This window comes from Morone saxatilis, unplaced genomic scaffold (genome assembly GCF_004916995.1).
Source record: "Morone saxatilis isolate NCDOM2014 unplaced genomic scaffold, NCSU_SB_2.0 Contig8, whole genome shotgun sequence".
Lineage (NCBI taxonomy): Eukaryota > Metazoa > Chordata > Actinopteri > Moronidae > Morone > Morone saxatilis.
Window position 1 is genome coordinate 18,240,653 of NW_023340257.1, and position 16,529 is coordinate 18,257,181.

Consider the following 16,529-nt stretch of genomic DNA (forward strand, 5'->3'; position numbering starts at 1 on the left):
TTAATTAAACTGGTTTAGCATCATTTCTTCTGTAAACACATATTTACCAGCACAATTTACAGCATTCTTTCACATGCGTTAATTGAATATCTGAAGTAAACTAAAATCAATATGACGTCCCTAAAAGGTCTACATCTGAAATAAAGTCAATATGACCTCCTCATATCAAAATAAAAATGTGAGCCTGAAGGCCATCTTACCTGGTCGTCTGGCGTACGGCCCACAGTCCGATACACTGAGGGCCTCTTGACCCGCAATACACAGGGAGGTCAGGAATAGGACACTGAATAAAGCCATCTCACTGCTCTGCCCTCTGTGAAAATGCTGAGGCAAACACACAGATGTCAAACACAAAAAAAATAGTAAATAAAAAAATCCAACACATTGCAGAAGAAAACATCTGCAAGATCCATTGAGGCGGTTTTAACAATTAAGATCCAAATTTAGAAGCTTAATCCAGGGCTGTCAGTCGCGGAAACCTTGTTTGCATCTTAGCCTGGATCTTACCTCCTCAGTCTCTTTTCTGGTTTAGGACAAGACAGCAGTGGGCTGTTTTATATATGGCGAGCATCACCATCGTGTGGTCACAACACTGTTTTAGGATTGGATGGAAACAGGGTCAATGCCACTTTGGTGGGGCTGCCTCAGTTTGCGTAAACAAGTCACTTTTTGTGGCTGAGATACTGTGGTCTTCTCCTGGAGGCAAATGATGAAACCCAACACAGTCCCCTTCAAAGTTACATGCTCAGACAATGTCCATAAGGCTTTGTGACTTTGTGTGTGAAATGCCTTTGCCTACTAATATGAAACTTAATAAAGAAAGAGTATGTATGGTTTCTACTCACTTGGGACCTCACGCATAATAGAGGAAAGAGGACGTGTTGTCTTCTAAGGTGTTTGGTGGTTTAATGTGACCTGGATGACCCTTAATTTGACAAATTTGCACAAAAGACCTTTTATATGACGACTTTTGATGCTCATTATTTTGTAACATATTATTATCAACAAACATGTATCATGTTTAAGCCCTGTGAATTTTTTATTCAAAACTGCGAATTTTGAAGAATTACGTAAGAATGTTTGTGTTCGTGCATGAGAGCCAAAGCAGAAATTCCCATATATTTGGAGTATCATTTAAAATTAGGTTTATGTTGATGTTTAACTGAGAAATAATGATTGAAGGACAGTTGGAAACCTGATCTTGTCAGTTGAGCCACCTGGGAAGATGGGCGTCTCTGTCAATTTTTCGTCAAACACATGAAACCACGCTGTCAAATGTTATTATTTCATGACGTGTGCACTTAAACATGACAAGAGTCCTTCTGTCCTCTCGCCCCCACACAAATATATCCACAGGTTTTTAAAAAATACGTTTTCTGTGGACTTCACTCCGCCTGAACTTGGCTTCAACATTCAAAGCTGAATACCAGCCTCATTTCCATTTTGGAAGGAGGGTTTAATCAATTATCGCTGATAGTAAACTGAGAGGCTGGAGGATAACATTTATTCCTCTCATTTCAGTTATCTGTGGTCATTGTGGACGCTGAATACATCACAAAATGGCTGTTGAAATGAGGGATTAGAGTGATAAAGAGCAGTGAATGCAGCAGAGCCGTGCGGGTCACAAAAACAGCCGCAAAGTCAGACACGTGAGACGCAGCTGCCTCCAACAGACATTTATATAGGTCATCAGAAAAGAAAATCAATACGGCAAAAATTAAAAGATTAATTCTGGCAGTCATCAAATGAGCTCTGGCAGTACCTGGTATTTTATTCATTTTCCTGGAGATTGGGCACCCATGAGGCCATGACATTTGGAAAACTTTCACAGATGTGAGCCAATATTAAAGAATAAAGCAGACTTAACTGATATCAGTCAGATAAATCATGTGGGAAATCGCATGAATATAATGGTATTTGTTTATAACCAAAAATACAAATATGTGTCAGTACACAGCCATTCATTAGGAGATAGTAGGTTGTACAATGTAAAAATAAAGTTGTTTAGTTATATTGATATTATATGTACTACAAGGTTTTAACTGGTTATGAAACAGTCCCAGTTTGATACAGATGCCTCTATATGACCTATAAATATAAACATCAGCAAGAAAATGGGCTATTTCTGTATAGTTATTCTTACTGGCTGCCACTGGGTTAGATTTGGTTGGATTGCCCTTGAAATCAATGAAACGAGGTGGTGGTTACAAGTTCCTTGTAGGGGCATCAAGTATTAACACTTTTGCTTAGCTTAAGAACTAAGAAAATATTCAACCCATCAACCCATAAAGGAAAAACGAATCCTTCAGTGTTTATGAATAATTCAAAATCATTGTTTGAATACAACTGAGTCTAGACCTTGGAAAAGGCAGCTGACAAAACCGCATCAGCTCAAGCTCTACTCGTACTTTCCCCAAGCTTTCAGTGAGTTTGACATGGCCTTCAAATTTTGCAGTTATGATATAATTTTGACAGTGAAACAAAGAAACAAACAAAAAACAATCCACCTCTTTTGTGATAAGGATTTGTATTTGGGTTTTTATTCCCTTGGTTCCAGAGCTAATGTGAAGAACTGAAGGCTCAAAGAAAGAAATTGAAAGCTACGCACCAATATTTCTGATGCAGTCCTTTATTACAAGTTCTAAGGATGAATTTTTTCTCCATCTTCATCAGAGTTATGAGTGTAAAGCTTCTGTAAACACTGTAATTGACCGAACAATGAGTAACACGAATGAGGTATTGAAGGCAATAAATACACAACACCTAAAACAATACAATATACCTATTTAATAATGTGCGTACAAAGGAAAGCGCACATGCACATTACATTATCAGTTTGTTAAACACATTCTGCATATTGTCAGTATAAAGACACCATTATATACAGATGTTTATTCATTTAAAGCTGGGGTTCCAAACACCTGAGGCTGTGGCTGTTGGTAGGCGGGACTTCAGCAGGAGGCGTACCGAGAGCAGCAAGAAGCCCACGCTGACCCCGCCCAGGATGACCACGCCTGAGATTAGAGCACTGGTCACTGGGTTCATTGGCTGGGAGGGGTTGCCAGATGCTGAAAAGGTGAAGAAAACCAGAAACTTGAAACAGACATGTTCTTTGACGTAGGCTTAACGTGATCTGAGCTTGTGTCAGATCAGTGGAGCCCTTTTTGTTGGTTCCATAAATCAGTGATTTCCATGGGTATCTTCTGTCTTTGCACCTATCCCAGGACTTAGTCATGGGTAATATTTTGAACCTTTATATGTTTTGTAACATTGCCTTGGGAGCTTACCAAGTTGAGAGTTGTTGACAGGAGTTTCATCTGAAAAATGAGAGTTAAGAAAGTGTTTATTGAGTCATTTTTGCACATACTTTAATCTTCAGTGGCTCTGTGGATGTATTGATCTAAATTTGTTTGACATTTGAGAAGTGTGCTTATTCGCTTTCTTGTTGAGACTGCTGAGAGAAATGTTCCCACTCTAATGTCTGTGTCGAATATGAAGCTGTAGCCAGGAGACAGTTAGCTTAGCTTAACAACTGCAAACAGGGGAAACAGTTTTCGACAGCTCCGTCTAAAAGTAACAAAAATCTGTCTAGCAGCACCTCAGTAATTAATCTGTTATATCAGGTTTTCTTTTTATCTGTACAGAAATCAAAGTGTCAAAATAACAAACTGAGTTTTTACAAACTATGTGCGAGACTATATGATCAGGCTGTTCAGGCAAACTGTTTTCCCCCTGTTTTCAATCTTCGAGAGTTCGATGAAAATATATATAACATAACATGACATTTTTATCTTAATTTTTGTACAGATTAAACAAACCAAATATAATAGGTTAATTAGTGAGCTTTAGATTTACTAGTTCTTTTTTACCTTTGCTAAGCCAAATAGCTTCATATTTATTGTACAGATGTGTGAGTGGAATTGATTTTCTTTCATTCTCTTTTGAGAGTCGGTTTATTGTTCATACCACTCCTGGTGATGATTGGTCCAGCGGTGATGACGGCGTTCCCAGATGCTGATGGTGGGGAATCAAGGCTCTGCCCTTCATCCCGCCTGCGCCGTCGCCCACAAATCTGCCAATCACATCATCAGATTTCAGTCCTCATTGAGGCCACACAGTAAGGCACAAACTGAGAATCGTGATTTTTTACACTTACTGGCATGAGCATGATGCAGTCGTCTGCCCGGCAAAGCTTGGTGACGCAGTGCAAAAACACAGTTGACATCTTCTGATGTCTGTGTTTAACAAAACGGAAAACCTCAAAGGAAAAACGTCCCATCTGACTCTTCCCATTCTCCAAGACCGTCGTCTGTGGGTCTTTGTAGCAGCTGTGTCAAATAAGTACAACACACAGATGCACACATGTACATGCACACACTGAAAATGACAGATTTGATGCCTAGATATGTGCTTAAGCACTCACTGAGAAGGGAAAAAAGCATTCATTTGGGATAAGCCGTTTGGAGAGCCTGAATAGGTAATGACTCTCTTTTGTGGTTTATCAAGTCATCATCTTGAAAGGGGAAAAAAGCAAGATTACCCAAAGAAAAGGTCATAGCGGAGTTCATCATTAGGATTCCCTGAGGGGGTTGTGTAACAGTAGTCCATCAAGATGTTCCACCTGCAGAGAGACAGAACTGTAGGCTGGGGTGGAGGATAGAGATCTAACTGAACATGGGAAAGCACAGATCATGGCTTTCTCTGCTGTGGACTGGCGCCTTCACTTTGAATAATAACATAATGGCATAATGAATGTAGGCAAACCATAGGGGGAAAAAAGGACTAAATCTGTAAAAAAAATTGTGGTGGGAAAATGTTGCAATTCAATCATCTTTGCTTCAGTAAAGTTGTTATGGCATAATCTTAATCTACTTAAGCAAAGTTTTGTCACATCTGAAAACCAATATTCAGTATAGTGAATAATTGGATGTCATCTGGTACCGTTTGTCTAAGTTTGTGGCTTTCACAGCAGCAAATACTCTGGTTTTCAGAGCCAGTCCTGCCATTGGAATAGAGAGAGGTTGATTGTATGTCGAATCCTGTAACAGGAAAAAATTAAAGTGGAAAGAAAAACAAAAAAGGGTTATTTTTTTTACTAAAAAAACATGAAATTAGAAACTTGAAATTAATAAAAGGGGCTCAGTCCTGACATAAAAAGAAAATGTAATTATTATTAAATTACAATGCTGTCCGTATTCTACATTTTTGCTATTGTCAATAAATCCCTTGAAATAACTGAAACCATAAACCAATGTATTAATCCGTCTCACAATAGTTTCTAATGCTGCCTTGTTTGTGTCTCTCAGCCTCAAAACCATGTCAGTTACTACAGTGCCCAGTGTAGTTTTTAGCAAAGGTTACCCAAAGATAAATATAAATAGTGCATTTGTCCAGGACTATTTTCAGTGATGCATTAAAACGCATCATCTGGTGCTCTAGTGAACATTACAGTAAGATTTAGTCAAAATAAATCACAGTGCCCACACTCGTTATAATGAAGGATAATTCAGTTTCTGTCTTTTCACAGCATTTGTTGACAGTAAGAAAAATATGAAATGTCACTTATAAGTATAAATCTGGTGATATTTCAGCCTCCTAACTACTACTGATACTTTTTAATTAAACTAAAACACTAACTTGATTCAAAGATCATGAACTCAATTTTCATAAAAAAAAGAAAAGAAAATCTATCTGAACCTCAGCTTCAGAGTTCATGCATTGCAATGGAAATTATCATCGACTATATAATAAGATAAACTGTGTTACTCACATTGTACAGGATCATACTCAACGTGCTCACAAATGTACCGTTGCTGTCCTTGACAGATACAGCAGCAGAGGAGCTGGGAAGAGATGCAACACATTTATTTGGATGCTTTTTATTTATTCATCTTTTGTGGGTGTTTACTGAATAAACATAATTTTGGAAAACAAAGGTTTTGATGCATGATAAAGCTGTAGTACATGTATTTATTTACATGACAGTTTAGAAGAATGTGTGAATGTGAATTAGCATCTAGGTCATTAAGAAAATATGCAAATTCTAAAACAAATAGTTTTCAGAATACCTTAAGACACAAACCCACTCAGGCAGTCGCTGAATTGTCACCACAGTTTAGGATAACAATAATCAAATCTTAATTAATTCATAATTAAATCAATACATCTTAATATCAAATCCACAAACTTCTGAAAGGTCAGGGTTTGTTTTAGCAACTTACGATGCCAGCTGTGAGTTATTGACCAGGTACTCCAGTGGATAGCTGCAGCTGAATTTATATAACAAACCAGGCAGGTAGCTGATTATAGTCGGTGGGTCAGGGGTGTCGATATAGCCTGAGACGTTCCCAATTTGTACCAGAGACATGTTCCCGTAGGCATTGGCCCCGTAGGCTGTGCTGACCTGCAGAGAGAGAGAGAGATCTCAGCCATGTCACTGTGCTTTCTCCCAAGTCAATAAACAACATGATGAAGTTGCTTATTGATTATATTAAAACCATGTTCTTGTGTGTTCTTTACCACCAGACTGTTACCGCAGGCCTCTAGAGTGCTGAGACTGATGCTAAACAAGACGGCAGTGGGGAAGGTGTTGTTGTTGATGAAGCCGCGGCATTGGGAGTCACTGTGGTGACCATTCAGGGCCAAATCTGCGTTGGTGTAGCCGGAGAAGAGCACAGGGCAGAAGTTGATCTTTAAAGTGATGGTCTGAACCCCGCAGTATACACTGATGTCCCGCTCACCTGGAGGAACAGAAAGGACGAGAGGCAGAGAGAGGATTTGACAGCACCTCTTTAACTTAAGATAATGTTAGCTGTTAGATGAGTGGTTTCAGAAATTACAGATATATTTTTGAGTTGTGTCAAAACTGAAGGGTAATAACGTGAAAAGAAACTATGCAGGAAAAATGCTGCAAACTGCCGCTGAATTTTTGGTGAAGCTGGTGAATTTATCTGACATCTCAGGGGTAAAATAGTCCCTGATTAGATGGTGGGACTCAAATCCAGTAGGACTATTGCACTATGAAGAAAAAACATGTAACTTATAGTGTGGGATGGGGAAAAAAAGACTGCTGCAAAGGTGAGGCTTGAAGTCCGGTTAATATTCACCAGCTATAAAAGAGGTCTGAAAATCAACACTTTCATTATGTGAATTTTCAAATCAATGTTGGGCAAATAACAGAGCTCAGAGGCCAAATCACCCAAATTATAGAATCGTCAATAAAAACATTTATTATTGTTATTTTTATGGACCACAGTGGGTGATATAACGACTTCAACATTTGTCCTTTTCTATGAAGTGTTTATATTATATCAGGGTGGTAGGCAGGAATCTAAATGCTGAAAAGAAAGTGCCTATAATATTTAAATGATTTGATTTTTTTTTTTTTACATTTGATCTATTCAGGCAGGTGGCCAAATCATTTTAGGAAACCTCTTTAGCAAAGTATTAAGAAATTACAGACTTATTCAAAACCTTTCTTTCCCAATGTCTGATTAAAAGCCCTCTCCATGTTGCCAAGGAATACAATTATTCTCCCCCGTGGTACTACCATCCTCCAAATTCACTGACAATATACAGAGGCCATGATCTTAAGTGCCCTAGCTGCAATGCAACACACATATTTAAAAGCATTTTTAGAAAAATAGATTTTTAAGTATCACAGGCACAAAACATTGTACGAAACTGCCCCCAAACGATTTAAATTTAGCAGAAAGTTCAAGTGGAGCTAATTTGGTACTTAAATGCATAACAGACATTTTCATTAAGCTATTTGTTTTGATGAAAAATACAATCAGATATATGAAGTTAAGTAGAAAGTACACCATTTACTGTAGCTAAAGCTGCCAAACATTTAAATAAAGTTCATTAAAATTACACGTTTTGCACTTTCCATTTAACTTCTGTACTAAAAAATAAACTTTTGTTTTTTAACAATTTAGCATTTATAATCGGCATATACATATATGTCATTTATGACTCCTTTAAAAGTCATCCATCCATAACTGCTGTACAAACAATGAATGCGTTATAACATAATATAGTTGTAATACTATCTAACAAATTGTACATTTAATGTCATTCATAAACAGTATGCCTCAGTATGATTTGTACATGTTTATAAACAGTTAATAAATGCTTTATAACACACTGTAAGTGGTTCCTATGTGTTATACTTGATTATAAAGCATTCATTAAGTATTTATGAACAGGTTATAGATGCTTCATAGAAGGAATTATAATTGGTCAAATGAAACAAATAAGAAATAAATAATATTCAAATGCCCTTATAGTTGGCACACAACTACATTATAATGTGTCATAAACAATGTAAGTGTTCCACACCTGTAGGCAGAATGAAAGAAGAGTGTGTGGATTGTATTCTCACCAGGAAACCTGCTGTGGTAGTTGGCATCACAGTTGTATCCATTAAACTGTGTAGAGACTGAAATGGCATTACTCATCAGCAGGAAGATGAAGCACATTCGTGTCATTTCAGCACTCAAGAGACGTTTGCCCGCTGTCATCTTCAGAAGGTCAACATTGCATTAGCCACATTCCTCAGGTACGTGTTAAAAACAACACTTATCTCAAAATTAGATGTTCAGAAACAATGCTCTCCTGTCTCGCCTGTTTCCTCAACTGCTGCACACTCTGACCTCTATCAAAGTAGTACAACCTTCTTTCCCCAGGTCCCCTAATCCTTCTTATCCTGCTTCCTCTGCCCCCTTTTTTACCTTAGTCGCTCATGTCAGTCCAAAACCTCTATTACCCAGCCCCTTTTAAACTGAGGTCACCCCTCTTTCCAGCTCATTTCACCCCACTCCCCTCTGTCTACCCTTCTTCTATTTTTTCTACACCTGTTTACCTGTTTCCTGCCTTTTCCAAAGTAATTGTTTGGGACCCCTCTTCTGCTGGCTTGTGATGAGAGAAAAGTTCAACATGTAGTTTTTGGTGGCATCAAGGACCCAAACTAAACACAACGTCAGCCTTTACGTGAACAGATGAGAAAGATAGAAGGGCTCATTATTCAAACACTTTGACAAAAACCCGCTGAAGTGCAGAACATGGGAAACTCCATCAAATCTGAATGGCCTGGACAAATCTTTTCACAGTGCCCAGAAACCTGAGCGTACTCAGAGGGTTCCCACTCGTCTCTCCTCGGTCTGATCTCCGTCTGTCATCTTACACAAATGGTGGGCCTCAGCAGGGGGGGCCCATCCCGGGAATTAAGCTGTCATCGGCTGCTGCTGCAGCCCACATTCACATGAACATAAAAGTCAACTCACGGTCTGATGCAGGGCTGTGTGTGGGTAATTGTGATGCACAAGACATCACTTAGAGTAAAGGCATTCAGTGGTGTGTACAGCTCCAGCATTGCAGAGGGTAAAAGTGGAATCTTGAGCCTGTTTTACACTTTGTTGCCTCCAGATAACTCACCCTTCTTTGATTTAACTGCAGTCCCTCGATCTAACAAAACAATATTAATATGTTCAACTTGTATCAGGAGGAATAAGTTTTCCTCTTCTGCAGATTTTAAGTTATTTCACCTTTACACTGATCTGTGTAATGTTAGATGTAAAAGAGATTTAAAGAGTGGTGTCATATAGCCATATCTTACTATTACTGTCAATAAAGCCCATAAAAAGATCAAAACCAAAAGTCCATCCCACAATACTTTTCAACTTAGTCCAAACTATTTGTTCATACTGAAGACATACATTTTCAAAAACAGCTCGCAAATATAATGTTTAAAACAGTAATTTCCCAAAAAACCTGAGTACTGTAGTTTTAAGAAAACATTACACATTTGGTGCTATTTACAGCAGCAGTACGTTAAATTAACTTCAAATAAATGAATGCCCAAGTTCAACACTTTTTAGTAGTTTTTGGCCCAGAGGAATAAGCCATACCAGATTTTGCTACATAGTCAGTACTTCACAGACAGATCAATTTATTATTGGCTTTGTTCTTTTAATGGGATCTGTTAACAGAGAAATAAAGAATAGCCTTATTCTTTACATTTTTTTAAATTTTTTTTAGCAAAACCTCAAGTTGCTTTATTATAAAAGAATGAAAAGATTATAAGCAAAGCACCAAAAAGAAATATCTGAAAACTAATCCATTGTCTGACTTATTTGATTGGTGGTTTCAATCAGTAAAAGTCTGGTTTGTGGCTGTTTGATTGACACAATCATCAACAGCTTATTTGCTGTCTTACCTTCTTATTATTTTTCTTTCCCTTGAAGTCTTTCCTTTAACAGAATACAGACAGAATATTGTGCAACAAATAGTTTCACTGCCTGTTTTCATTGGGTGCACTCTTGCATGTGCAATCTGTCTTCATGGTCACAAGGTCCATTTATTACCTTTTCTGGATCTTTCAGTCGTATCACACAATCTAACTTAGCAGATGGAGTTTGCCCAGGTGTCAAATGTCCTTTTAGAACATATCATTGTATTCTTTATCAGGCAGTGGGATTAATGCAGCATTTGCTTCTGTATGTTTAAAAAGCAATGTTCCATAAGTTATATATATAAATAGTCATTACCCATTACATGGCGCTCAAATCACAACCAAGGTCTCAGGATTGATTAGTTATGGAGGTCTTTCAAGCAGGGGCGTTTCCAGACTTTTTTGGACTGCAGTGGCACAAGAGGGGCACTGCTATATGCTGGGGTGGCATTAAGTATGTGTCTCAGCCCTCCTGTCATTCCCAATTTATACAATTTTAAAACTGTTTAGGGACCCCAGTATGCATAAATATTCAAATACACTAAACGGAAATAACTAAACTATTTTTATACCACATGCAAAAAACGGCATTGTTTTGCCTAAAACTGCATGGGATTAGCATAACGTGGGCAAGGACATGGTTGATACCAATTGATGATTAGGTCATCTAGTTTCATTTGACACCAACATCTTTACTCCAGGAGAATGGGGTGGCACTTGGGGTGGAATGCTCAAGTTTCTCAAGGCTGAATTAACAACCAGGCAAAGCAGGCATCTTCCCTGGAGGCCCCATGTTGCCTGTATGACAACTGCTTTGTGGTCATTTGTTTAATTACAAATCTTGAGGTAGTACATACTTGTAAAACACATCAAAAACTGAAACACAATGGGCCCCAAGGTGGTTCCAGCATTTTTACTTTAGTCCTGATGTCTTATAGTGGAGGCTTTGTGTCAAAATCTAGTACTGATACCTTTAATATTTAAGTCTATATTGTGGTTACACAAGCCTTTCGCCAGACAAGAACATTAATATTGGACAATGCTGCAAAACTCCAGACACTCTGATTAGTTCAGTGTAAAAACAGCAAATGTTGGATGAACAAACATTAGATTTGGTTCAGACATTGTTTGTCTTTGTGAACTTTGGTGATCCTTCTCTTTTCATGTACGTCTAGGTAAAATTTGTTAACATTTCTAACATTTCTTAGCAATGAGTATTACAGCCTCACAGACCCATTAGCACTGGTTATAGACACTTCTTTCTTCTTCGTTCTTATGTTTTCAACCATATCTGTGCATGGCAACTACAGTTAAGGTTAGGGGAATATCTAATTTATAGCAATAAATAACAGTTAAGGAATTGTGAAAGCTAGGCTGCTACAATATTCAGGTTCGGCAAAGGTTGTGGTTACACAAATGGTCACAGTAAGAAAAGCAAATAATAAAATGTTTGAGGCTGAATTCCATTCAGCAGGGTCCACGTATTGTGCCTGCTGACTCATTATGTCTAAGTGCATTTCCATTCACCTGTTTGTAGAAAGCAAATGGAACCAGACTTAGCGAATAGAATACAATGTACAATATGAGGACTTAAACATGATTCAAGCTGAAGAGATGAAAACGTCAGATCTGTGTGGAGCGATCCCTCAAATTTATACAGGAAACGTAGAAATTACCAACACGTTTTCCACGTCATTTTCAGTTGTTTGAGGTTTGACTGGCTCCCCTTTTAATCACCCTCTTCTTCTGCAGTGGTTTCATGGCACCCATTAGTGCCACCAACTGTCAATGCGTTCAACTTGCAACATTTGCATAACAGTCGTGGATGGAAACGTTGGATGTATAATTTGCCTTTTCTTTTGCAGATTTCCCTGAAATTCACATAAAATGTCTGTTAAATTTGGATGGAAACTTGACTCGTGTCATGACATTTGAATAGAAACAATGCTATTAGTAACATTACTGCTTTTCATACTTTAACAAGTCAAAATGTCTGCTGTAGAAATGCTTATTATTCCAGTGTACTGGTTGTTTTTTGGGGGCTCTGGCCAAAACAGGTTGCTCATGTTTTTTTATAAAATTTTTGCCCTGGGGCCCCCCAGTGGGTTGATCTGGCCCTGTGCAGACCCATAGCAATTGTTTCAAAGCTTAAAAATAATTCTGTAACTTTTGATGCATCCTTTTTTCAAACCAATGTGGGGAAATGTTTTTTTTAGCCAAATTCACATCCACTTTCAGGCAAAAACTATTTGTGTATGAGCGCATAGGAACATTATATACTTGGATATTTGTTCCCTTCCCACCCATGATACCTCATCTAACACATCTCCTGTGCGTCACTCAGTGTAGACTCATCCTGGCCTGTGGCCTCACGTGTCAGACTCAGATCCGGACTTGAAGCCATACACCTTCAGGCCCTGCAGAGCCCTGAGAAACACAGCTGGCTGCAGGTGTTTGCTATTCATTGTTGCTCACCTGTCCCTCTGATGAAGTAGGGCTGAAATCAAATATGAAACACTTACAAGCAGACAAGTGGCATTCAGCACAAACAGGATCAGATGGCCACATACTCATGAAATGAATACATATGGTGAACCCATTACCATCGTTATTATTTTTCAAATCCCACCCAGCAAATGACCTATTTAGCCAATGTATAGCCATGTGGTGTTCTTCTGCTTGTGTTTCAGTCAAATGACTTTCTTTAAAATATAAGGTGAGGTCTGTGAAAAACACGTGCCTATTACACCCAAAACAATGCCCAATGTCTTAGGTATGATATTAATTTACTTCATTGTAATTTTCATCATAAGTTATCTGTATTTTGGCATTAAAATCATAGCATGATCTGTGAGAAGCTCCCTTATTTCACCTTTTGTTGGACCTCCTCTACTAGCAGTGTTGAAGAGAAACTTTCTTTTTCTTACGCCATTATACCATGAGTCACAACTCTCCTGAGATTTGTGAATGTTTCCTGCAGGTCATTGTGCTCAGAGACTTTTAATGGCTCAGGACCAACCGCCACACTTAGATCTGCCTGATAGAGCTGTCTCTATCTGATCAACCTGAAACATCCAGACTCAACAAACAGACATCTAAATCACACAATCTGGGCTGCATCAGAAAACCTGTGAGAGTGCGCCTGTAATCTGACGCTCCAGTTTTTAACACAGGCAGGAAAGTAAAGCCCTCATCAAAGGCCCTGCTGCGATTTGATCCCCAGTGACTAATGTTTCCAAAAGCCAGAAACTCAGCAGAGGACCGATTGCACAGTGTACTTGGGGAAAAAAGATTGTTTATTTGTTGCCATAGATGACAGTACAAATTAAAGTAGTGCACATAAACATAAAAAAGGTGAAAATAAAATAATAATCATTTTAGTCCAATGATGCACTACTGATGCAGATTATTAATAAAAGCAGAGTTTGTTTCGCAAGTTGATTTCGGCTAAAAAAGGAAAATAAATAAACCAGTTTTCATTACAAAGTGAGAATGTTTTTTTCCAGAGGCCTCTGACTGTGTTTTGTTGGGCTAAAAACCTCCCAGGTGAGAAGAGAACAGGCTGACTTATTGTTTATGTATGAAACTCAACCCTGTATCAAGAGAACATGTGAGGGGCTCTGCTTTTCTTTTAACATGACCTTGTCAAGGATGTATCACTCGGAGGAAACTGTAGCTATGTGTATCGCTCATACAGTTCATATATCCACACATGGATCAAAGAATTCCAGATCATGTAGATACAGAATAATGCAGATTCATCTGTTCATGTTGTAATAAAAATGTAAATTAACACATATTTATATATTTATTAAGCTGAAGAATCATGCTAAGATCTGATCTATTGTTCATTAAAACTAAAATATAAAGTATCCAAAATACATTTGAATAAGTTAATAGGTTGTAAAACTGAGTTTGGTAAATTCAACTTTAAAAATAAAGAAATGAAGCCTAAAATTTTAATTATAGTGAAAAATCAAAGGAAGAGATGGAATATTTTACTTCACATTTTAACGTTTGATTGGATTGTTTTCAGTAAACGGTCTTACTGTCTAAACTTAAGGAAAATCTGTATTATTTTTTTATCAATTTGGGCTGATAATTTATCCATAAGTGAGCAAGACTTTATGTTTGGAGATAATCATGGCACTGCGCTGCCCCCGTGTGTTCACTGTGTTACACAGCATCAGAGCTGCAGCCTCCACTGATCAACACAGCTGTTGCTACTTTACACAGTTCTGAGGTACTTGGACTTTACTTGAGTAATTCTATCTTATGCCACTTTATACTTGTACTGTTGGAGGCACATGTTGTACTTTTCACTCCACTACATTTATCTGACAACTTTAGAACAAACAAAAGATGATATATTATTATAGCTAACACTTTTGTATTTATACTTGAGTAAAATTTCGAATGCTAGACTTAATTTTAACAAAGTATTTCCACACAGTGGTATTGCTACTTATTAAACGTAAAAAATCTGAGTTGAATTTTATGCTAAGGAGGAATTTTGTGCAGAAATTGCATTTGAAGTTTATTGTTTATTGCAACCTGCTGAAATACACCATGAATGAGTCCAGTGTGTGAAAGTGTGAAAGTTTTGACACTCAGTCAGCATTTAAAATGCCTCTTCTTTGCTTTCATTTTTTTACATTTTGTACTTAATATGTAGAATGTTTTAAATAACGGTATACATAGGAAGCATCGATATACCTAAATATCAGGGTGAATTTTCCTTTGAACATTAGGTTGTACGACAGAGTTGATACAGCAACCAATAACAATGATTATTTGTATGAATAACGACTTTTCAGAAATAAAGTAAAACAATTCTAACAGACAATAAAACACTTAACATAGATGATTGGGACAGTAAAGAGGTTTGATCCATATGACGCAAATTGAAGGAGTTAAAAGAGACCAGGAAGGGAACAGAAAAAACACTTAATTCAGATATGTAAATAGTGTTTTTACTAAAATAAACAAACCATATACTTTATAGAAATGTTCTAGTCTGTCAACCTGAGGTAAAGTCAAGCTTTCTTTAGTGATTATTAGTGAACATCCTGGAAATTGCTTTAATGCAAAAGATGTTAGTATCTAGAAAAAACATCCAAATCCATCACCTTTCTAAATCTGGTTCGTTACCATAAAGGTTACTCTCTACATGTCTCACAGACTCATGATGCATAAGAAGTCTCAGTATGCCCCTCACAGCTCATCAGGGGGTTTTTGTTTTGGCTGCTTCAAAAAAAGTCATCAAGCAATGTTTAGGTGGAAAAAGACCATCAACATGAAACATCTTTGGTTTATAGATAAAGACAGCCGGGAGACAAATGAGGTTGCCTTCAGTGAACAAAATAATGTTTCCACTGAATTTTAGTGCTTTGCAGTGACAGAAAAATCCATCATTTTTTGATATCTCTTTTAGATATATAGATCGTGGATGGAGCAAAAGTTACTCATATACATAAGAAGTCTCGAAATACTACCATAAATGTCTGTGTAACTAAAAACTAACACCTGGCGGTGGTACACCAGACACCATTTAGGTCTCCACTGAGACCTTTTTATAAGGAATTTTCTGTCCAATATTGTGATACCAGTAAGTATAAAGCAGCATAGATTATACTCACTGTATTATGGTAAATATCAGTTTCTTTATGTCTATATCTTATAAACTCATATGCATAAGAGGTCTCAGCACAGGCCTACTGCCCCTATTACCCTTCCAGTTAATTAAAAACTGAACAGTTGTTTTTTTGTTTGTTTTTTCACTTTTTCATCATCATATCTGGGTTTTGATTTGATTGTTTCAAAGAGGGGCTATGGATGCTATATATGTTTCCACTGGGTAATTTTTGCTAATTTTCTATGTAAGGATGACTTTCTCTGAAACATTGTCACACCATAATCATAATCCAATTTACTCGCCCTATAACAATTTAAAGGAAGATGTAGACTTACAGCTAAAAGGAAGGATAAAATGAACAAAGATAAGTAACTATGTAGCCTAGTAGATAAAACATTGTGTATAAATATAAATAAATAGCAACAAGGAACTACAACATACAATGTCTATGTACTAGTCAACTGTTTCAAAGTGCAAAGAGAGCTGGAATAAAGTAGGTGTATATAGGACTGCATGTCAATGTCTAAGTGTATAGCATGCTTAGATTTATATTTTGACAGTGATGTAAAACATGGTGTATTTAAACTATAAAATATGTAACTTAGCGAAATACGGTGGATGTTTTCTGACACTATAGACACAGATTTATTTGTTAATCAG

General features: G+C 37.3%; 2 protein-coding genes across 2 annotated transcripts in view; both read right to left on the reverse strand.

The window, feature by feature from the left end:
- The window catches only part of si:ch211-229d2.5 (zona pellucida-like domain-containing protein 1), a 4,093-nt gene extending 3,796 nt beyond the window's left edge, over window positions 1-297 (reverse strand). Inside the window, exon 1 of the mRNA XM_035680506.1 lies at window positions 201-297. Within this exon, the coding sequence (XP_035536399.1) occupies window positions 201-297 (97 nt within the window). The remainder of the gene's footprint in view (window positions 1-200) is intronic.
- A 2,598-nt stretch (window positions 298-2,895) lies between these two features.
- LOC118342077 (zona pellucida-like domain-containing protein 1) lies at window positions 2,896-8,492 on the reverse strand. The gene is made up of 10 exons (XM_035680508.1): window positions 8,387-8,492; window positions 6,520-6,740; window positions 6,222-6,403; window positions 5,771-5,843; window positions 4,942-5,039; window positions 4,541-4,621; window positions 4,157-4,328; window positions 3,967-4,072; window positions 3,288-3,317; window positions 2,896-3,068 (listed from the first exon to the last, which is right to left on the reverse strand). Exons 1-10 carry the CDS (start codon window positions 8,490-8,492, stop codon window positions 2,896-2,898), a joined length of 1,242 nt encoding a protein of 413 aa, XP_035536401.1.
- Between the last annotated feature and the right edge of the window lie 8,037 nt (window positions 8,493-16,529).